Below are 26,017 nucleotides of genomic sequence, written 5' to 3'. Positions count from 1 at the left end.
AGCCACCTCCTCCCCAGCCTTAGTTCCTCAGCCCTAAAGTCCAGCAGGAGAGCCGTGTTAGTTGTTAACCCATGCCCTTCCCCAAAACAACATAAAACCTGATGTCTTTGCCAAGCTCATAAGTCCTTGTGAAACCTACATGACATAACAGTACTATGGCCAGTTTCAGGCATACTGAAACACTTTTTTATTACAGATGGCGAAGAATAAATTACTTCAGTTTTAAGTTTTTTTCACACTGTCCCATTACCACATAATTCCTTTTTCCAATTTCTGATCTGACAGCACTGCTTCAAGTTATGTTTTTCTCCTATCTCCAAAAAAAAGTATATACTCCAAAATCAATGGACTCTTCATCTGAAAAATATGCAGTCATTGGGTAGTTATATGCTTAATTCCTTGGCTCTTGTACTTGGGAGATCACCCACTATTCTCTTACTGAGTTATTCAGACCATTTACTTTAATTTATTGTAGAAGATTGGTCCTCAGTGTTTTAGATAAAATTTGTTTCTCAAAGGCTGAAGTCTGTCATCAAGAATGTGGAATTTAAAGGTAGATTAATCCTAACCACATAATTCACAACAGCTTGAAATGCAGCTAACATCATTTTCATTGATAGGTAGCAGTGTTATACAACCACCTTCCACATACCACAAAAGCATATCACATAACAAGACTCCTGATAAAAAACAGTTTTGGAATCAGTCACAGTCCAAACAAACACTCTTTAGAGTATGATCAGATTAAGTTGTTTAAAGTAGGGGGCATGTGGAAATCATCACAAGCTGACATCAGATGTAAATCAGGCTTCTACTTTAAATGGGCTGAACACAGGGTACGTTGTAGTATAAGCTCAGCAACTTTACTGGACTATTTCCTGTTCTCGAATGTTTTGTCGAAATCCTTCTAAAACATGCAATAGACATCCAAAAGAGTTTTACAGAGTGCTGTTAAATGATATCTGTCATTTTACTAGATGTTGGGGTATCTACTTTAAAAAGCAGAATGTAAGTAGGAAGAAACCACTGTGGTGCTTTCTGTCAAGGAGGAATTAGAACCTAAAACATAATTGAGATTCAACAAAGCACGGAAGGCCTACTGTAAGCCTGCCAGGATACCCGAGGAGACAATCATTTTGCTGGATCAACTGTCACAACATCCAGAGAAAGCATGTCCTTGACAAGGAGACATATTTAGCTGCCTACAGAAACTCCAACAGATCCATTTCCCGTAAGTGACACTGTGATGTTTGAAGATATCTGTGGAAAATGATACTAGAAGAAGTAACTAACTTCTATAGATATGACCTGCATGTCTTAGATACCATAAGAGACATTCACAAACACTGCTGATGTAAAAATATTTTTTAATAAACTACTTCAAAGTGACTGGGAACATAGCAGTGATGATGACCTTCACCTATCATACCTGATGGATGTGATGCACAAGGAGACAATTCCTTTAATATACCTACACAAAATATGCAGAAAATATCAGCAAAGCAAAAGGAAATATTTTTCCAAGTCCCTAAAAGCAACTCACATAGGACACAGAACCAAGCTGAAGGGGAAAGCATTATCCACTGTGGGCATCTTCTAGATGACAGAGGAAGATCTCTGACTCTTCCTTCCACACTCGCCTGATGCTCCCAGCCTGCAGAAGGGCCCACTCCTATTACTCACTGCTATTACTCTCAGTGGGCTGAGCAGCTCCGTGAAGACTGGGCTTCATGGTCTTTGGTCAGGACAAGGAGCAGGGGCTGAGAAGAGTGAAGAGGAAAACTGGTTATTAAATATATTTTCCATTAACATGCTGGCAAAGGAAGAAATACCCTGATATTTACCTTTTCTTCTCAACCTTCCAGGAACAAAGAACTCTAAAATGCAGCTGGATTTTATGCAAAGATGTCTCCTAGCTCCTTCGAATACTGTCCTTGACAAATTTGTCAGCAACTGTGTGTATCATTCAGGTATAATGTGGAGGGTATGACTTAATTCCCCGTGATTGATCCAACCTCCTAACCCTGCAAAAATGTCTGCACTGAAACTAAGCATTTCCTTGCTCGAAGGCAGGAAAAGTTAACTCTTTCCTTGCTGATACAGAAGCCTTCAAAGACAGACTGAATTTCAGAAAGATTCAGTCAGCAGGAGCATGAAGAAACTTCAGATAGACTTCAGAGTGCACATCATGTTTGATTTCTGGAATGAGGGAGTTCTTCAAAGTTATTCACACAAAATACCAGAGGCCTGGGTATCACTTATAAAATATTGTACAGCAATTGGGGAAGAAGGTTTTCCTCTGTAGTTTGAAGTAAGAGGGTGATTTACAGGCATGCCCAAGTGGTGTTTGGGATGATCAATGAAACCCAGCCTTCACTTCTTGTAAATGAAATGCCTGAGAGCACCCAGCATCCCCAACAGCCTTGGGCAGCTGATGCTCTGAGACTTCTCTTTATTTCTATTCATCTTATTAATAGACTGCTGGAGAAACATCCCCCTCTTTGACAAGCAGCGTCCAAGGAAGACAAATGAATTCTCCTGGAGCTAAACATCTGGCAGATGGCAGAGGGATGGAGATGAAGAGAACCCATACCTCTAAGCACATGGGCAGGCAAAGATTTGTGGTAAAACCCCGTAAAACCTATTTCTCACCGGCTCCATCATGCATAGTCCAGGGGAATGAACCAGCAGGACACACAAAGCATTGGTTGCAAATGTAAATCAAGCTCCAAAGACATCTAAATACTTAAAAAGACAAAGATGCAAATAATTAGAAAGGACATCAAAAGCTACAAAGAATTTTAGCTGAAGGGAGTCAAACAGTGCTCTGGGAACTAACAAAGAGGGGGTTACCAGGGATTTGGCATGAAAATTCAAGGATTAAAGACGTTTGAGCTAACCTGTTTTCAGGATAATGACAAGAATGTGGGCATCAACATTTGCATATGCTTTACTATGTGATTTTAAGCAGGGGCAGAACAAAACGCCTGACTGATCTCCAGGGCCGTTTAAGGTAAAATGCACATGATGACTCTTCCAGTTCCTCCCCAGAATATCTGGAATGCGTAAGAACATTCTGGGATCCAGCTGATACATACTGGATTGATGGGAATTTCTCTGCAGCAGGATAGTTATCCCAAGGAGCCTCCTCAGTGCTGGTCTGAGCTGGCCCTCCTTCCAGCTGCATACGCCTACTGACATTGAGCAAGAATTAATGTGCTTAAAGCAACTGAAATTCAACTGGCAAACTCTTAACATCATTTTTTCCCCCCTAAGTAGTGTGTTTAGAACAGCCCGTGCTGGATTTTTGCACTCCGGAAGCTGGGCAATGTGTTTCTCAGGATTTAGGTATCAGCTGGGGGACTTTGGACACCACAGTGCTGAAGTTTTCTCCAGGTTTCCATTGTCCAGCTGTAAGTCCTGAGCTGAGATACTTAGCACTGCATACTTACATAGCCTGAAACGTCAGCTGTTCACGGCTGCTTTGTTGTTTATTATGCCCTGTGTTCAGATTCAGTAATTTTCAGGAGTAAAGCTAGAGACGAAAATTTATCCACTCACACAGGCAAAGAGAAGATAGTCCTTCCGTGCAGCAGCTCCAGCACGTTCATAGGTGATTTGAGAGGGGAGGAATTTGACATTAAATTGTGGGTGTCAACAACATACTAAGATCTCCTTGACATTTCAGTTCCATTCCCCAGATGAGTCTGGTTGTTAAATTCCCAGAAGAACACACACATTCCCCTGTAACCAATACTCACGGGTCACCTTGAAAGTTCATGCAAGCTGAAGGGAGGGAGCAGACGTCCCTGGTGCCCAAAAGCCAGCAGTGGGAGGATGGCTGCAGCTGCAGGGACAGGGCTGCAGCAGACAATGAGCGGAAGAAAGGGAGATAAGCAGCCAGGAAAGAGGCAGAAGCCAGAGCAGAAAGCTAAGAGGCAGCAGAGGAGGGAGAGCTGCAAGGGGAAAAGCAGAACCAGCATCCAGCAGTGAACAAGAGGGAAGCCTGTATTGGAAAGGAAGACCTCAGGAAATGTCAGATGGGATGGCTGAGCAAGGATTCTGGGGGAAAAGGCTCCTTTAGGCTGGAAAGTGATGACAGCAAGGGAGGGCAGATTGACTTTCATCCTCTGTGTGAAGTCCCTTGATGGGATGGAGACCAGAGCATGGAACCGAGGAGCCTGGTCTTCCCCTGCCATGGTGGCCAACATCCAGTCAGGGATACTCAGTCTGGAGCACAAGTAGTGCAGATTGCCCTACCTCAGCAGCACAAAGAGAAGGCCAAAAGTAGACACGCTCCTGGGAACATAAACTTGTCCACATAGGGACAGATAGGTTCAGTCTTCCCAGCAGACCATACAGGTTGATTCCATCAAAATTTCTTCAGGTCATCTATTTCAAACCCTAAGTCTTTGTTACAGGAACGTTAGGTTTGCTCTGACAAGCATTCAACATTTAGAAAGTCCTAAATGTAAAGCTACTGATAACACTTACATTCAGTCCACTGTTGATCTGCAATGGTGTGATGCTGCCATGAGTTATACAGAAACATTTTCTTTATTTCATTGATGGGATCCTGATTTTTCTAACTGCTCTCCTTACTTTCACTAGTAGCTACTAAAGCTGCAGCCGCACAGCATTTCAGCAGTGGTTCTCACAAGTACTTAGAGGAATGAATGCATTTGTCTGGCTTACAAAAGCTTGCAAAGCACAGATCTGGAAAGCAAATGCTAGCCATGTGTCACATGCAACACAGCAATCATCACCAGAGTCTGCATTTCCCAGTGCTCCATCACCACTGTCCGAAGTGAATAATAACCAAATAATCTCATTAATACCTTTAGGAGGGAATAAAAACCCCTTCCCTGAGGACTTGAAGAATTATTTCTATAGAATGGGGAGCTATTGCACTGCACTACACGTAAAGCAAAGCACATTTATTTGAAGATAGCAGTGCTGCCAGAGAACTTGGAGACAACATGGAATTCCCAACTTGTTGTCTGCAGACTACTGGGACCGCATTGGAAAGAGGCACTACCAGCTGCCATGGTATTGGTCTTATTTCATATCAGTGAATAGAAGCAATGGTAGCCAGTACCTCTCTCCTGCACAGCTGGATTTAAGCATCCCCAGCTGTATTAGCTCCCCTGCTAATATATAATGTTAATTTGTTTGTTCCTTCTTACTATCTCACTAACTTACCTACATACTTTATACCACAAACTTCAAGATATTGATTTTGGCTTTGTGGTATATCACAACCCTGCATGTTGTGCAGTTTTGCTGATCACATTGGCAGCCTCCAGGCTGGGGTCCTTAGCAGTCAGCTACTTTCCAGCTGGCCCTACCTCCACTCCTATGTTTAGCTTGGTATAGCCATTTTTCATCCCGTCATTGATATTACAACTCAACCACTACTTTTTCTCATGCTTGATGCACCCAAATCTTTAAAAAAAAAACAAAAAACAAAAAACAAAAACAACACCTGATTCTAATTGAGTCATATTATGCAGTCGTACTCTTTCATATCTCTCCCTCTCTTTAAACACACTGACATTTTCTCGTTCCACTTGAACCTCCCCAGCACACAGCCTGAGGATCCTGATTTGGCATTTTCCTCAGAACAGACCTTCTGAGAACAAGAGGCCTTTATTCTTCCTACTTCTCCTGGAACTCTGTCTCTGCAAAGCTGTAAAAATGAACCACGCTACTTTCATTCACATGAACATAAAAGCTGTTCTCACCATATATACTCTGCTTACTCTTGGCTTTAATAGAAGGAATTACAGATAAAAATAATCATACACAGGCTGAAATGAAGGTGTGACATTTTCATACTATTTCTAACAGGCCAGCACCTTCTGTGCAGATCTATTAACATCACGAGTGAACCTCCATCAGAAACTAGACGTGGCTCACAAATAGCTTTGGTGTTCAATACTCCCATCTTCTCATCTGCTGAGCTGTGCTGGGAAAGGGTGCCTTCTGATAAGCAGCATGTCAGGCTAATTATCCACAGGGATTTCGGGCTGCATATTTGCTCTCTGGAATAATATAACCCAGATGTGGGAAAGGCATGGTTTCAATCAGTCCTTCTGTACATCCCATGACACTTGGTCACATGTGCACGCATAGGTATGTGTATCACCCAGTAAAATAACCGCATTATACGCAGCCAATGAGCTGGCTGTCACATATGCTTTCTTGTTTGCACTTCTCTTACGCAATTTGAGTGCTGTCTCCAAAAACCTTCTGAAAAAAAAAAAAAAGCCCACGTATTTTCAAATGAAACAACAAAATGCTTTGGGTCTTTCCATGAATATAAAGATTTTCACAACAGATTGACAATGACTCGTGAAGCCATTCCACCGCAGATAAAAATCAAGGATTAGGAGACAGATGTTGTCTCTATACTGCTATAAAGGAGCTTGGGAAAAAGGAAAAATAGCTCTCTCCAGCACATGGATGGCCATTCAGAGCAAAGACCAGCAAAGACACAGTGTGATGGGCACAAAAGCTATGAACAAGGCTGCCCTTACCTCTCAGTTGCTCTTCTAGCTGAACAGGAGCAAGAGGTAACCAGCTATCCTCACCAGCCTGGTGCAGATTGCTACCACACTACTAGTAGTTTCACTCACCTTCAGAGGATGTCACTGTGCCCCATTGTCCTTGCTTGAAATGCACAAAAGCAGAGGTTAACAGCATTAAATATAGCTGTCCCGCTTCCTTGTCATCATGTTGCTGATTACACAAAGATTGGGCGTGTGTTCAAGCCTAGCAAATAAAACATTAAGGATTTGAAGCTGATCAGAAACCAGCTCTCTATTCAATGAATGGAGCTACTGCTTTCCTCCTCTTCTGTCCCCAGAAAGCCTCATTTTCCCTTTGACCCAGCTGGGGTGATTAAAAGATGAAACACAAGTGTCTTCCAGAGACAAATAGAACAGATTCCAGATGGGAAGGAGGACCTTTACAATCCAAGTTAAATGCTACATCTTAGCAGGGACTGACTTTCTTCAAGTGAAGTTCTGGAGTGACGATAGGGGCAGCGCAAGGCAAAGCTCAATGCAATTTGAGGAGAAAAACAAAAATATGTTCACACCACAGAATATAAATTACATGACAGATTAGATAGTCTCTAATTGAGAATTAAGCAGGGTGCAAAATTACAAACTTCTTAGCTTTCTTCAGAAAGCTCTGAGTATGGGGATAAGAGCACAACAGGAAATAGGATTACTCAGAATTGTAGTTTTCTTGACATTTTGTGCAACACCTCTTCCTTCTCATATGAACTGCCTGCTATTCACTGCTTTATAAAAAAAGTCCAAAGCCCAATAAGTAAATATGATAGGCAACATTGGCAGTGGGCTTCATAGGACTTGCTGTTTACTCACTGCTCAAGTCTGTTTGCTGCTGCAGTACTGATGTTCATCCTGATGTATCTGCTCTGACCCACCACAGGCAGACACCTGCTTGCTGACAGCATGCCTGAAAAAGCCAGGAACCAACCAATAGAGTAGATGAGGACGAACTACAATGTCCAAAATACACCAGAGCAAGGTTTCCAGATGTGATTTTTTTGTTTAAATTCAGCTCCTCCTTTGAAAGCCCTTCCAGTTTCCGAACCAGCCTATGCAATATTCTGAGCAAACACCAAACCAGCTGAAGACTTAATATCCCACTGCAAACTATGAGAAAAACAAACCAAACCAACAACAAAAAAATCAACCCACGCAGATTTCGAGTTTTGCAGGAAACAGGTCAATCTTTCAGCTTGCTTGGCATCCTGCTTGATGGAAAACTTGCCAAAGGACCTTTTCTTATTAAATGAAATCTTAAAATGGCATTATTATAAATATTCCCAAATATTTCTGGATTTGCTTGTCACCAGAGCGTTTTCAACCTAGCAACTGCAGCACTGCTTTGCTAACAAGAGGCAGCCCAAATGCATTTAGGGGAAGTAGGAAAACAGGTGGCTATGGAATATACTCACAACTGAAAACCCAAGAGCCACCTTAAGCAGAGTGGTTTCCCCTCTGTATATTACAGTGGAGAGAACTGTTACTTTATTTACATCATTTTAATTTCTTTCAAGCAAGAGAGAAAAGAAAAACAGAAGAACAGAGTGATTAATTTCAAACGTGTTATTACTATCTGCAAAGAGTTTTATAAAAGCACAAAAAGGAAGGGATTTGGGGTTTTATATTTTGAACAGCAATATAAAAATACGATGTTGGTTCAAATGTCAGTTAAGGTCCATATTGACAGCTACAATTTTTTTTATTGGACATATTTTACTGAGTATTGAACACTTGTTTATATAGGCACTGATTGAAGAATAACACCACAAAGTCAAAATGATAAAGTGCAGACCTGGACTGAGAAGCAGGCCTGGTAAGGCAGTCTACTCCTACAACTCAGCAAAAAGAAGGAAAAAAAAAAAGAAGAAGAAACTGCCATTATAAGAGAAGAACTGCATGATAATTTATGTGGTGGCAGAACTACATAAGGTTTCCTACAAGGTCCAGAGATGAAAAAAATGGTCTTTTCCTCTTCATTATGTTTCCAGAAGTGCCATATGACTGTAACCTGTGTGTGTATATGGCCGTTATGTTTTCAGATAAAAATGTATGCACTTAAACTCCAGCCCAGTAAGGAGGTTTGCAAGCAGCGACCAAGGCTGTGATCAGAATGGCTGAGCCGAGGAAGCCGGTGTGGGTCACTACTGATGGGCTGCACTAGATCTCCTGCTTGCATAGGTTCTCCCCTTAAGAAGACGTGTGAGTTAAAAAGGCTACTTCAGCATATCCTGACCTTTCCACACCTCACAAGGGCAGTTTTCTACAGTTCTCAGTAACATAAAAAAAACATATAATTTCCAGAGTTTGCACACATCCAAAAACAAACAAACAAAAAAAGGTAGAAAACAAGAGGGAGAATAAAAACTAATATAAGCTAAAACATTATTCTGTAGTAAACAATAGAATATAACGTGCAATAGTGCAATTTCTCCTTTGCTGCTCCAACAGTGAAGTCTTGACAGATAGTCCACTGAATTTTGGCGTAGGGCATTTCACATCTAGCTGCGAGTTTGCCGGGCATTGCCGGGCTTCCCAGTCTTCAGCGCCGAATCACTTTGTCCCGGCTCTCCTTTCCCTTTGCCGAGGTGGCGGAGCTTTTGATCCCAGCGCTGCAAACCAAAAGGCAGAGGAATTGCAAAGAGATGACAGAAGAAGTTAAGAGTTTATAAATAATAAATGGTATTATTATAATAGATACGGTAACTGCGTGGCTTTACAAACAACAACAAAAGCCGCTGCTATTGCCACCACAATACCCTGTGTTGGGCCCCAGTGGAGGAATGTGAGGTTATTAAGAATTACTATTTCCAACAGAGAGGAGCATCCATTTCCTGGCCTGGTTTAAGTGCACTCTGTGAATGAAGGGGCTGATGGCAAGGCATAGTACAGAGTCTTCATAAGTATCTAAAAAGCATATGCAAATGAAGCCACCTGTGCAGTCACTAGGGGAAACTGGGGGAAAAAGTCAAGTGCTTTTTGTTTTAAATTATCTTTTCCAGGCAATAGCAACTGCAGTGCAAAAAGGCATAATAAATGTAACTGGAAAAAATGATGACGCTTTACGAAAACTGAGACTGGGATGAGAAGTGCCATCATTAGGCTTCTCCAACTGTGAACAACGTTCTCGTCAGCTTCTGCCCCACACTAACACAACACAGTCTGAAGTTATCAAGTCATAAATGCCACAAATTCCTAATTAGAAATTTTTTGTCCTTTATACCTTATACTTTAATTTATGATGCAAGCACTACTACTATACCAGAAGCCATTGATATAGTGGCACAATGACCTTCAAAAACTTTATCCACACCTGCTACGTATCAATAGCTATAAAAGCCAAGAGTACAGCAAGAATGAATAAGTATCACATAATTAGGGAAAAAAATTAAATTGAGTTTAGGTAGGTATTGCTTTTTTTTTTTTTTTTTTTTTTTTTTAAACTATCTATGAGCCTCTTCAGTGCTGAGGCACTAGACCTACCACAAAAATGCTCTGCATATTGAAGCCAGTACTGGACAGAAAAACAACTGAATTGGACTGAAACCAGTGCTTGATAGAAGGCAATCCCAGCTGTGCAATAAGCTAGAAAATATGTGAGCTCCCAAGAAAGAAACCATATATCACCCTGCCACCCCCGAACTGGGACTGAGCAGAGATCAGCCTGCAGCAGCAACCTGGTGTTTATTCCATGGCACTGGATTTCAGGAAGTTCTGCCAAATCAAACAACAGCTTGGAATAAGATTCCCATATCTTTTCACTCATGTAATCGCTGTGGATGTACCATATTTACACAGAGAATCCTGTATTTGTAATGAGAACAATATTTTTCTGCCTGTCACCATTAAAACTGTTGGAGAAGGCACTCAGCAGAAGAGACTGGTTTGCACAAGTACAACCACTGTGTCAAGACAACAGATGAAAAATTGTTTTAAAATAAGAGAAATCTGTGTAAAATGTAGAAGTAGCCAATACTCTGCTGTGCATCAAAGCATTAAAAAGCAGTCCTTCCAGAGCATGGAAGACATTAAAATACACTCAAATTAGAAAACATTCAAGAAAACATTCATATATTGTTTCCATTTGAGCACATTGCTTCCAGTTGGCTACTACATGTAAAATACAGGACTTCCTTATCATGCACCTTCCATATCTAAGCAAGAGAGACAAATTTAGAATAGTCATTAACCCATGCAATTTGTTGACTATATTTAAAATTTGCTAATTACATTTAAAGAATATTAAAATCTGACAATTGTAATTCTGACTTAGTCTGGAAAACACTTGTAAAGCCCTCTTTTTTTTTCCATTAATGTTACAATTCCAGTGAAGTACATATGAGTTGCAGAAGGCAGTTTCCCTACAAAGGCAGAACACTTCTGTGGTCTGCTTTGTTGAGATGAAGATTTTGACCGCGATCCACTTGCACTACTTGGCACGTATTTCTGAGTAACATAATAAGCCATGTTAATTTTTGATGCTTATTATTAATTAGCTCAAGCTAGCATTTGACTTTTTCCTTTGTTTTGTAAAGCTTCAGTAGCTGTTCCATGGCATCTGCAGTATTTAACTTTTGTTGAGCTATTTTCTTACCTTTACTTTTTTACCAAGTCGATCCTTCCATTTCTCAGCTATGGAGCCTTCCACCAAGAGTAACCTATAGAAGGAGATCAACTGTTACTCTACCAGCATTCATGTATGATCTACAGAACCCAATACATGCAAGAATCACACCTCTGTTCCTGCAGAGCTTTGTGGCTCTCAGCAATTCCTCTAAGTAGAGAATATTATTATAGTGCCATGCAGAGTGACACAAAGTTTGCCTTAGCTGGTGACTATGCGATCTCTATGGACAGGAGAACAAATAACAAATAACATCTCAAAGATAATGCTGCAAGAGTTACCTGGAGCGCTCCTCATCTTCGTAGCCCATAATGATGTACTCTTCATTGGCACTGAGTGGTGGACAGAGGCAGCCGGAGTTTGTGTAAAGGTTTACAGTGTCCTTTGGGATGTTCACCAGGGAAGATTTGAGAATCTCTTTTACTTCCACTACTGCAGTGACATCATGACATTTAGTCTTCACCTCCTTCACTTTTGCTCGAATGACTAGGAAGAAGTAGCAAAAAGTATAGTTAACAGCAGCAGATAATACAGGTCGCCCCTCGGCCATTCTTGATGACCTCTAGGATTAGTCTTTTTTATGGTACATTATCAGAATGTACCAGATGTAAGGGTGTTTCGTTAAATTTGGGCTTGATTTTTAGCATCCCCTCCTCTTTGCCCTTCCCACTTCATGTATTTAATTCATTCTTTGTATGTTGTCCTTCTGCCTCATGCTACAACTGTTCTCCATTTGACTGCTTGCACTACAGATGTCTGAACTTAATTTGTCACTCTCACCTTTTCATGAGACACGAACATGCATCAAAGCTTATTGTATCGCTATCTCTATTGGATGACAGGCCCTTACCTTTCTCATCCTCTCTCCACTGACCCAGCACCAATCTGCTCTGCTCCTTATGAACACCAAATACTCCTGATCTTGACCCGGTGACCTGTTTAATTGTTTCTTCCATTGCTCTTTCTTTTTGTCGTAAGTTGCATAGGAGGGAAAGCTGCCTCTCAAAGGCAACAGATATTTGGCTCTCTCACAGTGACCAGTGAACTGATGTTGCACGTAAATGCAAAGCAAATCCAGAGGTCACACTTTAGAGAATACCACATCTTTCACAGCTTGCAAACAACATCCTTTCCATTACAGATAATAAACTCCTTGGATTCCTAATTTCTTATAACCTAAGAAAAGTAACAGTGGACCTGATATGCTAGAAGACCAGGGCCATTTGGACAATAGAGGACGTAGAGCACTTTTAAAGGTTGTGCTGACAAACTAACAGTCAAAAAGTTGTTCATTGCTGGCTTCAATGCACAAGAAGGCAAAAGCCTAGTATGCCTGTTAGATGCCACAGTGAGATTTTAGGCATGAAAATTAGCAAAAATATCCCTTTCTATGAAATCAGAATGTATCAAAGCTGTAAATCCAAAAGGAATTTCAAGCATAGGAGCCCACAGTGTCATTTTTAACAAATGACTTTTCACACTAAAAAAGTGCATGAATCCCAAATGCCCATGCTGACACTGAAATAACTAGTACTCAACGTCAACAAAGACACTCTTGTACTAACATATTAGGCTAATCCCCTCTATCCTTCTATAAACACTCTCAGTTTTGAATTTGGAAAAGTTTCAGGCCACATCTTCTGTAATAAGTCCTACTGGATTAACCATCAGTAATTGAAACCATCGGCTATTTTTGTGACATTTTTTCCCAGTCCTATTTAACTCTCTGACTGTAGCCTTATAAACAACGATCTCCTAAAATGATTGGGAGCTGGCCATGCAGCTGTCCTTACCATAGTTGTAATTGTTGCGTAGATAGGTCTTCTGGGTAGCTTTTATGGGTTTGCATTTGCAGCGTTCTACAAAACAGAAACTTTTATTTAGAAAGAAAACATCCTACATTCAGTGATAACCTCCCCAAAACCCCAAAGTCACACCTAACGAGAATTTCCCTGGACTAGATAATCTCTTAAGGTTTGCTCCAACTGAACTATTTCAGTCTAAAGAAGACACCTCAAACAAGTGCTCTATTTTAAAGTAAACGAGTCAAAAACGTAGACAGTATTTCTTTCTTCCAACAGTACAATGACAAGGCAAAGATGCCAGTCTAGCAAGTGCTGTTCCAAAGCATCACAGTGCAGCATTTTTCATACACATGCTATAAACAGTGCTTCATCTAAAATGCTGATCCAAGTGACAGGGTAAAGGGCTACATCCAACTTAGGACTTTGATACAACACAGTGCACAACTTTCAGGTCTCGTGCCACTGTTGAAGAGTCTGTGGATAAGAAGGAGCAGTTAAAGGTGCCTGGTCAGGGTGCTCATTCAGGATTTGCAAAAAAACCACCTGACACTAGGACTGTATTTCATTGTTATGGTAAAAGCCACGTAGCAGAGAGGGATAAAGGTAAGAAGCCAGGCTTTTTTGCCACAGACACATTACTTTCTCAGCTAGACATTATTTTCCCAGCTAATTTTACTTGAAACAACTTAAGGAGGGGCAGTGCTCAAGTGATGACTACTCCCTTAAGAAATTATAGAGGACTAAAAATTCTTTCAGTAACAAATGACTGCATAGGTGTAACTAAAACAAGGAGCTACTCATGAGTCCATATTACAGAGTGTGGGACTGAAAACTGGGAGAGCCAGAGGGAATGATGTTATTGACCAGCATACAGTAGAGCCAGCAGCTGAAAACCTCCGATTTGTGGCAACAACCACCTCATTGAGTATAAAACTCAGCAGATGCTTGCAGCCTGCACTTTCTAAGGAGGAAAGCTCAGCAGTTTCTTGGCAATGTTGCCTAGATCCCACCATGGTTCCACCAGCACGCTTACTCTCTAATTTGGAAAGAGTAATGCAGAGAGGCTGCCATGATCAGCCTTCTGATCTACCTACACCATGTGTCATTGTCATCGGCCCTGAGTACAACTGAAGCCTTGCTTTGGATACACCTAACTACAAAGCTGGGCCAGCTGTTGCTTGGGTTTGTGATCCAGAACCCTAAGTATAATTAAAATTGGAAAATTATTAGCTCTTCCAATAGGATGACCTTCAAAACGCAAAACAAATGAGTGCTGAAGAGCAGCACATCCAGCAATGTGGCTTCCAGGCAGCTAGAAACAGTACTGCGTGTAACATTTTCATGAGTGCCTCAGGAGTGCTAATGCTGAAGCCCCAGATCCGTATTTTCATTAACACTAACAATATTTCACTGCCGATTATTCTGATGCAAATATCCACTTTTTTTTCCGACTAGCATGCAAGTAGAGCTTGGTGGACTCTGTTAGACTCAGTGAACTGGTAAATTCCCTCCAAGCCTACCTCCAAGCCTCACCCTCTCCAACCACAGGTCCCAGTGTCATGTGTACGTGGTCATCTACTCTAATGTACCACTGGAAGTAAAATCTAATTCAGAGAAGAGTAGGTGACCTGCAAGTACAACTCAGGTGTCCTCATTCATACTCAGTGTCGAAAACATCCAGTCTTGCCTGCTAGCTGCATTCCACTCTGCATTTAAGTGAAAGAAGACTTAACACAACCTATTTCTATGCATCAGTGTTCTAAAATAATGATGCATACAGCCAGTGATTTAGTTAAACCCACTGTGAAGAGTTTGGGAAATAACTTCTATTTTCTTTTTAAGATTTATGCAGTAAATAAAAAGATGGTTATGGACTTCTCAGAATTATTATTTATTTTGGACTGCAAGGATTTTTGTAGTTGAAAATAAATTAAAAAAATACAGGAAAGAGGAGAACATCTCAAAAGAGGAGGATATTGTTTCCTTGAATTTCAAACATGTCCTCAGGAGCCTATATATAGTATCCTACAGACTTAGGCTTTTGTATGGGACTGTGTTAAAATAATAAAGGCTGAGAAGGGAAGTGATTTTTGGCTTCCCTTCTGCCTGTGGGAGCTCATGCATACTTTAGACCGAATTATGGCCCATTTTATAAGCTGCCTCGAAACACGCCATAAAAGACGTGCTGCTCTGACCCACACTTATGCAGGCATCTTGGCATTCACATTCAACAAGTTTTACACTTTAACATTCTCCTGCTCTACAATTCCTTGCTCTGTGACACAAGTAGAAAAAAAAACCAACAGTCTAAATTAAGGGACAAAAATACATAGTCTCATAGTTCCCTATTAAAAAAAAATTAAAAGTGGGCAATATCTTTTATTGCTTGTTCTAGAATGAATGGATAGACCTGCACGCATCCCTGAAGAAGGATACCTTCCAGTTGCCCCTGTGCTTTTCAAATTTATATGCTAAAGAACTTTACAAAATGATGCATTATTTCTAATTACTACTTAGGAATGCAGAAAGTAGCACAAGGGCACTTGCCAAGGTCAGTTCTAAAGCCAGACGCAGAGAGAGAAGCAACTCATCTCTCTCATCACCTGTTACGGTGGCTTTCAAAGGGAACACAAAGCAAGTATTAGAAACTATAATCTTATTTGATGCATGTTTCTGAGCTTTCGCCAGCAGTGTTGTAAAAATTCACCGTGTCTTGATCCTAAGGGGAAGCCCCATCTAACCTGACTGCCTCCTCCAAAGCTGCCAGAAGAGCTCAGGGACCACAACTCAGACAGACAGTAGAGGCTCACACCAACTAGGACTGAGATCTCAGCTGACTGTGCCATTAAATATTCTTTTTTTAAAACAAGTTAACATAATACCAACATATGCTCAACATCTCTACCATGGGAAACTTCTCCCTGTAAATTACCAAAATAAAAGAACTACAGGGAAGGTTTTCTGCTGTAATCACTACCTACAAACATGTCATCTTAAATACTTGTGCATGCGCAGTCTAAGCAAATGCTCAAGCCTGGCAGATGCTTCCATTTTAAGTTGCGGATAAAGAAGTCTGGAAAATTTTCTAAGTGGCCTGAATAGCATCTCATGAAGCATACAAAAATCTAGCTTACTTCCAAGAGACAGAAAAGCCAGCTGAAGTGGGTGTGGTGCACTGAACCACAAACTGTGTTCCAACAGTAAAAAGCCAGTGATAAAGATATTACCCTTCCTCTTCATCAGCACTTTTTCTGTTCATCCTCACTCTCTTTTGGATGCAATTTTTCAATTCCACGTCCCTGAGGGCAAGCAGTTCTGGAGACACATCTAATATTTCTGATATAAGGTGATAGAAGATCAATGCTGAAGTTAGCAAAACCTGGTATCTAATTCTGCATTGCTCAATCATATTTAGGTGCTTATATTAGCAAACTGGACATCAGCACGTACTGTAGCTGGAGAAGAAAAATTCCAAAGGAATAGTAATAAGTTTCAAGAAAACCTATAGTTGGCATGCTTAAGCAACAAATTCACCTTTCTATAACGTTAGCTACCAAACTGGACTTTGCTTTTCTTTGCACTGGCTGTGAACAGTGGTGACACTCAAGAGATTTCACTCTGCTCTGTGAAAACAAAACCAATCAGTAAAGTAAAAACAGCAGGAGACTCGCTGGAATAAAAACAGCCTCACAAGGTCTCAGCCTCCATTTCCTCAGGTTAGCGTGAGCTTTACCACTATCTGCAGAGAAACTGGAATTTAACTTGAAAATCTGAGAGTCATAATGAGCCACAATCCTCAATGTTTTTACCCCCAGTGACTGAGAGAGTTGTACTCGCCAGCTTGCTACAAAGTGAAATAATTTTCCTTTTGTACTGAATCTCAAACAGTCTGCTTGAATCTAGCCTCCTTTGGCTAAAGCACATAACACAAAGAACACTACATTTCACTTCGCCCCTGCAGCACGTGACTGTGAACACCTGCAACTTCAATTCTGTTCTCCTTGCAACTCACAACAACGGTATTTATAAGTTTATAGAAACTCATTTTGGTGCATGCAATCCCAACTGTGTCGCTTGGCAGTTTACAGACCTGGGATTTTCTTTCTCATCATTTCAGTAAGCATTTCTCAGTTAGATCAAAACTCATAGTGGCATGCTAGTAAAAGTCTGCCAACAACTACAGTATTATTCTCCTCCCTGCATTTTCAGTTCTGCATGGAAAAACAACTGGATGCACTGGAGAGAAAATTTTTGGCAGTAGGGAGGCAGTAGGTAGGAAAACCCACGTAATGATCATTCTCACTGGTCAAGACAAAACTTGTAGTGAAATCAGCACAGCCCCCTTGACTTGAATTGTACAGTTGATTTGGTCAGAAGTACACGGTCTTTGCAGCCCCAAATCCCACCTTTCTATGACAGATAGAGGCACAAATCAAAAGTACAGTCTACAGGATCTCAAGATAGGGCAGAATATCTATGCATCAATTAGTACTGCTCTTATATTAAGTATTAAAAGAATGTGCTCATACAGCTTATTATATAGCTTTAGAGAAAGGTACTCACCAATGCCAGTGCCTCTACAGTTGCCATTATTAGAATCCATTGGGAAATCTGGCATGGATTCATAAAACACACAAAAAAATGTTAGCATTTTTAGTATTGCATTATTTCAACACGTATACATACAATGTTTTATCTTTCTCTGATACTTAATATATTAGAACTCAATGAATAAGCAGACTGTAAAGATCCAGAAGCCAGCCTGTTTCTGCCAGAGTTGTCATCAGTTCTTACCTGAGCTTCACCCTAATACAGCACATCGTGTTACATGCTGAGCCATATTAACTAGCCTGCTTCTAGTGGTGCAGAGACTGGCAGGTTTAGGACAAGGGTGGAAATCTATGGCATGAATTTGCCGCATTTAAGAATTACACACATAGAGTTTGCATTTAATTTGATGATGAAGGAGAAATTACTTTTGGTTTGGGTTTTTTTTTTTTTTTTTGGTTATGGAGGAAATCAAACCAACCACAATCATATCACTGAAAGAAATGCCAAACCAATGTTTCAGACCTTTCTGTATTCCTCAACATGTTTAAAAACATGCCAATTATTTTGAGGGATGGATAAAGAATAGAAGGGGAAAGAAAAGGCATTGTGCCAAACTTCCAAAGAACTGCTTTCAGACACATTTGGATGTGGAATGTGACTCACATTTCAAATTTCAAATTTTTTTTTAAATTAAATCACATAATTTAATGGATTTATAAATATATTTGATAACAAAAGGTGTGTATGTTAATGCATGTAGTCTTGCACAACTTGAGGAGAAAAAAAACACTCATGAGAAACAAAACCAACACCAATGGTAAACACTCAACATGTGTAATATAAACCTGCTACTGCAAACAAACACCAAACACAACTGTTTTCCACCAGATGCACACATTTTTATTTTATTTTATTTTTTCCCCTTTACAACACCAATTCCAGTGAACTTCATCCTCAACCCACTTCCTAATTCTGCAGGCCTTCATTTGCCAGGTCACTCATCCAACCCCCAAGGCAGTTGTTACGGGTATGTGACATAACAGCTGGCTGTGCAACAGGAGAGCAATTCAGCTGTGTGCAGAGAAGATCTTCCTATAAACTAGTGCAATTTCTCTGAGTTCAGGCTGAGGAGCACAGCATCTTGTGCTCTGCGTTTGTGGTCATTGCACAGTGCTTGTTCATGAACGATGGAGGAATAAACAGATAACAGTGTGTCACTTCATTGAATCAGAGAAACATGATTAATCTTACTTTTGAGGTCTTAGGACAGGCAAGTTTTGTCCTTAAGGAGATGTTCATCTTTCTCAGCGCACTTGCATATGTTAAGAGGTGAGCAGTTTCTACTGAGAGAGAGAAGTGTAGGCTTATAGAAGCAACTGGAGACTTTTCACCACTGTACAACGTCATGCAAAAGGCTTCCTGCTTCCCAGTCCTTCTCCCATGGCCAACAACCACACAAGGCTCACACCACTTGGTCCCTTCCCATCTACCAGGGAAGGAACAAGGAAGGTAGTCATGGCCAGCCCTACCAGCAACCACCAGCTTAGGTAAGCATGAGGAACCATGATATGCCAGCCCAACCGTCTCAGAGGATAGGACCTCTCCATCAGGCTTATCCACACACTGCTTAGACCTCCAGGCAGGAAAAAAAAAGAAGCTATTTTAAAAAATAAGCAGCTGACTTCCTATTGTTCTACTCCTCTTCTGAGAAGACCTCTTTGTCTACGCAAAACAATCTTTTGAAAGAATTAACTGTCAGCGATGATGAGCAGGATTGCCAAAGAGGAAATATTACGCAGAGCTCCAATTCAAAGGCTTCCTATTAAATTTCGGTTAAGAGTGATGGGAAAAAGTCCAAACTGATTTTTCCAATGAGATGTTTTAATTAATATTTTTTCAGAGGGGTACTATTAACAAAAAAGTTAACAAAGATAGTAAAAGCCACTTGCATAGTAAGTGCAGAAAACAACAATTCCTGGACCACGGGAATTCAGGTCTCCAAAGGCAAAGAAACTGAAATAAAAATGTAGCCAAAGTGACCAATGGTATTATCATTAATATGGTCTTTTTCAAAGCTCACATTTTGCAGTGTTTATGTTCTTTAAGAAATGAGACTGCCTGCAAGTTTTGAGCAAACAACTAGAACAAATCTCAACTTTAAGATGGGCATAATTGCTCATCCCCTGCACTGCCCTGACTACTCCCCCTGCCTCCTTTGTGAGTTTGGACTGCCATAAGCAGACACGTGCAAAGCAAGAGTCGGAGCAAATCTGATCTTGAGTTTGGAAACCACTGATTCAGAAAGCTAACAAAGTGTGAAAAATGAGCACGGGAAACAGTTATTTTGCTTTTAAGTGGGCAGATTCAAATACTAGCTTACAAGAACTTCATCTGGGCACACAGCAGATGTGGAGGATTTGGGCTACATCCAGAAACCACAGCTTCGTTTCAGATCTAAGAACACGTCTTCATCAACTAATCATATTTCATATTCTTTAATGTTTAAGGGATTATATTCTAAAAGGAGGCAGAATTCTAAACCACTGTTTTATGGTAATCAGTCAGAATGGTTCTGACGTTTATTGTACATGTTTATGATGTTTCCCTTTTCTCCAGCATCTCGCTAACAGCCTAATATGCCTTTAAGCCATTTTCACGTCAACTTTTAATATAGAGTGCTCCTATTCTGGGCCAAAGGGATAAAGTATGTGCAGTAACGAGCAGGTGGTTTGGTGCAGCAGAGATGACACTTTATCTAATACTGAAATCCATAAACACTTAAAACTGGTCACGGAACACTTGCGACAGGAGCAGGAAGAGTCCCACCAGCTCCCAGGGAGTCAGATGCATGAGCCCTGAGCTCCACGTATGTGCAACTAGGTAACTGGATTACCTACAGAGGATACAAATTAAATCAGAGAGTAAATATTGCTGCTTAGAAGTAACAAAACATTTAAGAAAATAAGGTATGGTGAGATGTGATTGCCTTTACCAAAGCACCACTCAAAACTTCCCAAAGGAAACATCCAGGGCTGCAAAGTCACTCCCGCACCTGCTCGGTTATCAACAAGATACAGAGTTTTTCCTGTTTTTTCAACCATGTCCACACTTTATTGTGACCTTAACATCTGCAGAGCCAGAAATTCAACCAATGGATCTGTCCTCTGGTATGGGCAGTGCCCAGTTCCCTCTTCAAAACTGGAAATGAATGCATCACTAGAGACATAAACAGAGCGAGCACACAGGCCTACACGTGCATGCATCTCAGCATCAGCAATTAATGCGGTCACTTTGGTTACTTATTGGGTGCCAAATTAAAGACATGATACAATTCCCATGGAACGCTGGCTTGAAGGTGGCTCTCAGACCTGAGGCCAGCAGCAAGGTGTAGCAGCCCTGCTCAAGTTTGGAGACAAGCACAAGCCCAGAGGGTTTGCTGCCTCTTAACTCTGGCTGCCCAACTCTCCTCAAACTGAGCCCTAAACAAAGCACTTGCACTGTCCTCAGCATCTTTCTCCATCATGGACATAACAGTGCTTATTTCACATCCTCAACATATAATCAGCCTTGAAGCAACATCAGGAGAAAGATACAAATACCTCCCTCATTCCTGCTAAGAGGAAGCCCCTAAACAGGCCCTTCAACCAGTGCTGCAGACAGAAAGAAGTCTCAGGAGATGCTCACACAGGAAGTGTAGCCCACAGCTCAATAATAGAAAGTGAACTTTCCTCTGGGTTTTGCCACAGCTTCTGCCAACCACAGCTTCTCCTCATTTGGCAACAGCCCAGGTCCAGCAGGCAAGGGGAAGACAACTAACAGGGAATCTTTCCATCCTTACCGTGATGTCAAAAGAAAACTATCAAGCGAACTTCAGTCATAAGAGCCAAGATGTAATGGTGAGAGGGAATTCTAGCAAGGTGTGCCCTGAAGGTCAGAGGAGCACCTCGCTCATCAAAGACTCAGTCTGGTATCGGAGAAGGAATGGAAACGGAGCTTCCTCACCTCCGCCCCTGTTCCAACCACGACAGCCTTCTGAATGTGCTGCCCTTCAGGCTGCCACCTTACCAAAGGGATCAGGCAGACACATCAATCCTCACCAGCAATAACACGGAGACCTTGGGAGGACAGAAAACGGTTAAGAAGTCTTACTCTGCAGGTTGCATACTCCTTCGGAAAAATGAAAACCAAGACTGAACTTCTGAAAAATAAAAGCACCTTCATCTACAAGAAAAGCCCAAATGGTTCCACCTGCTCTAATAGGTGTTGTTCGCAAACAGCGTGAGGTCTGTGAGTGCTCAGGAGATAAAGAAAGAGCAGCATTCTGCTCTCAAGCCATTGAGCAGCCTGCTCTCTGTGTCTTCTGTTTGGCTGCGATGCTCCATTTGGAGAATTGAATTTGGAAGTGTTCACCTTACCTCTTCCTCAAACAGGAATCTTTCCTTCTGCTCTCTAAAGGAGCATTTTCATTCCCTCAAGAAGGATTCTTTCAGTCTGGTACATAATGCATCGGTTCAACGTTTTCAGCCCAGAAATGAGAATGTCATCAGGTTCTCATTCACTGAAAGAGAGTGTTCATGGATCCGGCACTGGAATCCCTCAAAGAGGTCATTGTACTGCTGAGGTCCTCAGAAATAGGTAACTCAGGGGCAATTTCAGCCAAACTTCCTCCCTCCAGATTTGAATGTGATTGCTTTCAAATCGCTGCAGGCTTGCCAAGCCTCGCTCGGTCTGGGTCCATTTTTAAGGCAGTTCTGAAAGCACCTCAGCCCTGCCGAGAAAGGCGCTTGGTGTTGAAGAGCCCAGCAGGTCGGCAGCCCTTACAAGGCTGCAGCAAGGCATCCCCAGCACACAGCGTGGGGGGAAGGACAGGTGAGAGTGGGGCGGCCAGAGAGAATAACTAGCAGCAGCCGGAGGTACCAGGGCATGGCACCAAGTGCTACGTTGCAGCTCGAGAGTCGGACGGCGCTCAGAGCAGCGGACATGGTTCAGCTACAGTGAGAACGCAGAGCGGCCGCGGGGCTGCCTCCGGCTCAGAACATCACCGTTTTCGTACGGGTCAAATGTCGCTCGACGCAGCCACCCACCGCCCCGCTCTGACTTCCAGTTCCGCCGCTACCGCAAGTTAACGTTTCCGCGGGGCACCTCTCACCGGCACCGCCAAGTGCCGCAGCCCCCGGCCAGGGCAGGGCAGGGCAGGGAGCCGAGCGCAAGGCACGGAGCAGCGCGCAGCCCCCACCGAGCGCTCCCGCAGCCGCCCGGCGCCGCGGCGCACCCGCCGCCTTCGCCCCGCGGGAGGCGTCACCTCGGGGCTCCCCGAGCGGCGGAGCCACCCCGGGACGGGACGGCGGAGAGGGGAAGAGGAGGAGAAGCCGCGGGGAGCCTGGCTTTGTGCGGGCGGCCCCGGCCCGACGGCGCGCACTCACCGGCGCCCTCGGCGGTGACGATGGCCTCGGGGGAGATGCAGACGCCGCGGTCGTAGAGCGGCAGCTCGTCGCAGGCCAGGCTCTCGGGCCACGCGTGGCGGTAGCGGATGAGGACGGGCTCGCAGCCGGCGCGGGCGCGCTCGCAGACGGACTTGCAGGGCTTGATGGGCTCGTGCTGGAAGTCGATGGTGCAGATGGGCGCGTACATGGCGCAGAGGAAGAAGAGCAGGTCCGGGCTGCAGTTGGTGCCCAGCAGCCCCTCGAACTGCTCCATGGCCAGCACGGCGTTGGCCTGCGTGCTGTGATGCAGGTGGTTCGGCATCTTGGTCATGTTCCAGGGCAGCGGCTTGCATAGCGGGATGCGCACCGGCTCGCAGGCCGCCGCCCGCCCCGCCGGCGCCCGCCCCAGCAGCAGCAGCGCGGCCAGGGCCAGCGCCGGCAGCCCCCGCCACATGCCGCCGACGGCCCCGAGCTCAGGGGCCGAGCGCCGCGCCCGCCGCTCCGCTCCGCGCCTCGGCCCGACCCCGGCACCGCCCCCGGGCGGGCGGGCAGGGAGGGGTCGCGGCCGGGGCCGGGCCGGGCGGAACAAAGGGGCCGGGCGGGGAGCGGGGAAGGCGGCGGGGCCGCGCTGCTCGTGCCCGAGGGCGGCCCCTCGCAGCGCGCGGTCCGAGAGGAAGCGCCGTGCGGAGAGCGAGCGGCGGCCGGTGGCCGGCGCGTCCCGCACCCGGCGAGGAGCGCACCTGGCGGCCCCGGCTTCTTTAGGACGGCGTGCGACTCTCGGCCCTGCGTTTGGTTCCCGTCACCTGTTGGCGTGCGCACAGAACAGGTTTAGAACGTTTCCTGTGCTTTGGCTCCAAAGAGTTTTCCTTCAAAGTATTTTTCCTTCGAGGAGTTCTCACTGAATGCTTTTAAGGTTTTATTTTAGAAAACCAAAACGGAAAATTTCTAGCGCCGTTGCCTACGTTTGAGTTCAAAGCTCCTAACAAATACCCCCTGCGTGAGGAAAGCTGTGGTCCCAGTGGCAATTGTCCAGGACAGACGAGGAGGGGACAACACCAACAACTGCAGCGGCACAGTGCACACGCAGACTGATGCTCAACACATACAATGGGAGCTCAGAATTCCAACCAATTCACTCCCAGGCACAGCACTCTCTTCAGACTGACTACATCTGCCAGAATGCTGGTGGATGCTGAGCATTTCGGCATCAAAATCAAGGAGGCAGGAAAAGGGCTTTGCTTTGGGTGCCGCTGCTCTGCCCTTCAACTTCTGTTGAGAAGGAACATACTGCTCTGCAGCTTGCACCAAGCACAGTGTCACACCCTCATACTCCTCAACATGCTCCCTCACCGTGGGTAGCAGAAATATGTCCTGAAAATGGGTCCATCTAACAGAAGCAGCCATGTTACGGCCACACGAGCTCAGTGTGGTGTGCAATCAGCACTAACTTCGTGATGAAAACATGCCTGGGGTTTCCTGGTGAGCTCTGAGACAGTAGTGCAGACCCATAACATTAAGGAATAACAGCAATACAGCATTAATATCACCCTAAGTCATTTCCTAGAACAAACCAGTCCACAGCAAGGATGGGTCCTCAGGCAGGGATTTGCTCCTGGAGGAGCTCATATGCAGAAGAAAGACAAAGTTTGTTATTGTTACTGCGTCCCCGCCAGAACCCTGGTAATCCACCGCAGCACAAAGCACATCTCAAGGCCAGGCTGCCCTCATTACTCTTGTATAACCCCTCTAAAAAAAGTGAAAACAATAAATCAGCGGAATTGCCAAAGCAGGAAGATGGATTTCAGCTGGCAGAGGTTTGATAACACAGTTGCTAACACAGCGTAATTCTATTTGGGTATGTCTGTGTAATGGCACGTGCAGTGCTGCAGAGGACATGGAAAGGGACTGACATCTTTGTTGGTGCACCAGAAGGAACAGAGTAAGGAACTGCTCCCAGGCTGCAAGGATCAATCTATTCAGCCGTTGGTCTTTCTTCCCCCAGTGCCTGTTTTTTGCCCTCTGCTTCTTTTTCTCACCCAGGAATCAGAAAAACAGCAACAGGTATGAGAAGCAAGAGCTGCTTCCCAGCAGTAGGGAATGGCGTGGGCTTAGCTGTGAACACTGAGTGATGCTGAATCCTCTGCCACATCACTGCTCTCACGGTCCCCAAGCCCTCCAGCAGCCTGGGAGCAGCAGACAAGGTGCTAAGGGCTCGGGGCCTTGCTGCTGGCGTGGGCTGCCCTTGGTGCTTCCAGGTATGAAACACACGGGTTGTTTCAGGGCATGCTCCTGCCCATTGCAGCTAAAAAAGGAACGTGCCCCAATCTGCATTTGTTTAGAAAAACAGCTGAGAATGCTTCTTCGGAACAGGTTTTCACTTTCCCGAGACTTTCTGTAGCAATCTCAGGGTTCTTACAATTTAATTTACTTAAATACACTGCCTTGGGGAAAAAACAAAACAAAAACAAACCACCCAAAAACCACCATGCCCCAAACCCTGCAATATTTCTTCCACGGCTGTTACTAAAACCATAAAGTCATTGACTTCCAGAGTCATAAAAACAGGATTTATTGTACATTTCCTGCTCCAGCCTGGGTCTCGTTACAGCTCCCTCAGGTAGACAAAGCACAGGGGGACCATTAACTTACGTTAATAATCTCTGTGTGGATGGCTTGGAAGTGGAAAGGAAGAAGAAAAGGTTCTTTTAATGCAGTCTCTTTCAGACTTGCAATTTTTCAGGCTGTTTTTGTGAGACGGCTCATTGTTAACTGTCCTGTGCCCTCGGGACATGCATGCATAATGGAGACAGTTTTCAGGTTATGTTTGCTCACATTACCTGTCTTGTTGAAATCTCAGCAAAAAGCTGCTGCTTTGCACTCTGTGTTACTGGTACAATCAATAGCACAGGTAGGGAAACACACTGGTTAATCTGCAAACACCTACAAGCACAGTCTGACACACATCTCAAAGACAAATTGTGCCAACCACAGCTTTAGTTAATACTGCTGAAGACACTCAGCCTACAGAAATGAACA

The 26,017-nt window shown here is 43.5% G+C and overlaps 1 protein-coding gene and 1 long non-coding RNA gene across 3 annotated transcripts in view; one reads left to right on the top strand and one right to left on the bottom strand.

Annotated features, from left to right (window-relative positions):
• LOC124418124 overlaps window positions 1-26,017 on the top strand; it is a 106,521-nt gene that overhangs the window by 28,482 nt on the left and 52,022 nt on the right. The gene's annotated exons all lie outside the window — the stretch shown is intronic.
• FRZB (frizzled related protein) lies at window positions 8,016-23,467 on the bottom strand. Its single transcript, NM_204772.3, has 6 exons — window positions 22,982-23,467; window positions 17,571-17,618; window positions 12,996-13,061; window positions 11,484-11,688; window positions 11,173-11,236; window positions 8,016-9,190 (listed from the first exon to the last, which is right to left on the bottom strand). Exons 1-6 carry the CDS (start codon window positions 23,433-23,435, stop codon window positions 9,080-9,082), a joined length of 948 nt encoding a protein of 315 aa, NP_990103.1. The 5' UTR covers window positions 23,436-23,467; the 3' UTR covers window positions 8,016-9,079.

Source organism: Gallus gallus, chromosome 7 (genome assembly GCF_016699485.2).
Source record: "Gallus gallus isolate bGalGal1 chromosome 7, bGalGal1.mat.broiler.GRCg7b, whole genome shotgun sequence".
NCBI classification, from domain to species: Eukaryota; Metazoa; Chordata; class Aves; order Galliformes; family Phasianidae; genus Gallus; species Gallus gallus.
Note: the sequence above shows the minus strand (reverse complement) of the source record. Positions and strands in the feature narration are given on the sequence as shown.

Coding starts and splice junctions, on each gene's coding strand:
- FRZB (NM_204772.3), bottom strand. CDS start 23,435: ATGTGGCGGGGGCTGCCGGCGCTGGCCCTGGCCGCGCTGCTGCTGCTG. Junction 17,619..22,981: donor CGTCACCGCCGAGGGCGCCG/GTGAGTGCGCGC, acceptor AATCCATGCCAG/ATTTCCCAATGGATTCTAAT. Junction 11,689..12,995: donor ACGCAACAATTACAACTATG/GTAAGGACAGCT, acceptor ACTTCTTCCTAG/TCATTCGAGCAAAAGTGAAG.